This window comes from Pterocles gutturalis, unplaced genomic scaffold (genome assembly GCF_000699245.1).
Source record: "Pterocles gutturalis isolate BGI_N339 unplaced genomic scaffold, ASM69924v1 scaffold16124, whole genome shotgun sequence".
Taxonomy (NCBI): domain Eukaryota; kingdom Metazoa; phylum Chordata; class Aves; order Pterocliformes; family Pteroclidae; genus Pterocles; species Pterocles gutturalis.
In genome coordinates this window covers 28472-29965 of record NW_010136017.1, presented here as the reverse complement: position 1 = coordinate 29965, position 1494 = coordinate 28472, and the positions used below count along the sequence as shown (strand labels likewise).

Below are 1494 nucleotides of genomic sequence, written 5' to 3'. Positions count from 1 at the left end.
CCTGGGCTAGTGGGAGGTGTCCCTGCCCATGGCAGGGGGTGGCACTGGATGGGCCTTAAGATCCCTTCCAACCCAAACCCTCTGGGATTCTGTGATACTGGGGGTGCTTGGGTTGCCTGACAGGTCAGCCTTGGCCTGATGCTGTGTTTATTACAGCAGACGAATTGCTCTTCCAAATCATCCCATGTAAAGTTTTACAGGTCATGTTACATACTCTGATGTATTTAAGGCGGGGGGTGTTGTTTCCTGACCTCTCTGTAAGCCTCACTGAGTGCTTTGTTGCTCCAGAGGCTCATGTTCTACAGGGACTTGCAAATCCATACCAGCCGAAGGGATCTCCTACTTTCAGTGTTCCTCATGATATATAGCTTTGTGAAGCTATACTTTGTATTTGAAAGCCTTGGTTTTAAGAAGTATGAAGCAAAGTGTGCATGGTAATGATAAAATACAAAGGAGATGAATCTTATAAAGTAGAGAAAAAATAATAGTTCATCTTTCACCCACGGCACCGCATTGTATCTGTGTGTAAACGTGGAACAAATGGTGAGTAAACACGAAGATGTGGTCCTGCGAGAGTTTGTATCAATGGGAGACCTGGATTCTGGGTGTAATCTTGGGACTAGAATGGACATCAGATGCTTACTTGTAAGTTGCTAAAAGTGATGTCAGTCTGGGAAGGGATTTTTAATCTTTGGGGAACAGCATACAATTGATTGCTGCTTTCACCGACAGCAGTTTTCATTGGTTTTATCTGGTTTTTTAAAATTAAGAATTACAGAGAACAAATGCTGCTGAAGTCGGCTCTTAGCTCTTGAATCTTTAATTCTGAGCCCACAATTGATGATGATGAAGCGGTTCTCTCTGAAATGGACAGCAACTTGAGGCTGCTTGAAAAACTTAATAATTCATTCCTATTTATGCATACTGTAATACAATAGGTGATAAATCACTAATGTCATACACCTAATCAGGCATTGTCAGGAGGGCTTTCGAGATATGGTGGTGTGAGCATAGAGGTTTTCTTAGCTACAAATACAAAAATAAATTCATGTTTTTGCTCTAAACTTACAATGCTGTCTTAATTGTTTTCTTCCTCCTTTTTCCTTCAAAATTTTCTAATAGGCTGACGCTTCAGTGTGGCCACTAAACACTGGTATCCATGGTGCGTGGAGTTTTTGTGGAGTAGAAACTCAGTTATTTTCAAAAGAATCCACAGAAAACAAAAAGGTTTTTTTTCCCTGCTGTCAGTAGTATAGTTGTTTAGATAATAATTTAGTCTCAGCGCAGGCCTTATTCTTTTGTATGTGTATATTTCGGGTGTTCTTTAAATAATTTTATATGAAATGAATTTTTACTTATAACTTTATGCAATATATATGAAAATTTGTTTTCTAGGTCAGCAGGACGTGGAAAGTACTTGCAGAAGATGAAGTGTTGTGGTACCGGTTGTGCCGACAGGAAGGATATCTCTTGGATACGAGCATCTCCGACCCT

The 1494-nt window shown here is 40.2% G+C and overlaps 1 protein-coding gene across 1 annotated transcript in view; it reads left to right on the top strand.

Annotated features, from left to right (window-relative positions):
- The window catches only part of FBXW8 (F-box and WD repeat domain containing 8), a gene marked incomplete at both ends in the record, with an annotated part of 31318 nt that overhangs the window by 5873 nt on the left and 23951 nt on the right, over nucleotides 1–1494 (top strand). The window contains one exon of the mRNA XM_010082147.1: nucleotides 1396–1494. This exon is cut by the window's right edge and continues 66 nt beyond it. Coding sequence (XP_010080449.1) covers nucleotides 1396–1494 — 99 coding nt within the window. The remainder of the gene's footprint in view (nucleotides 1–1395) is intronic.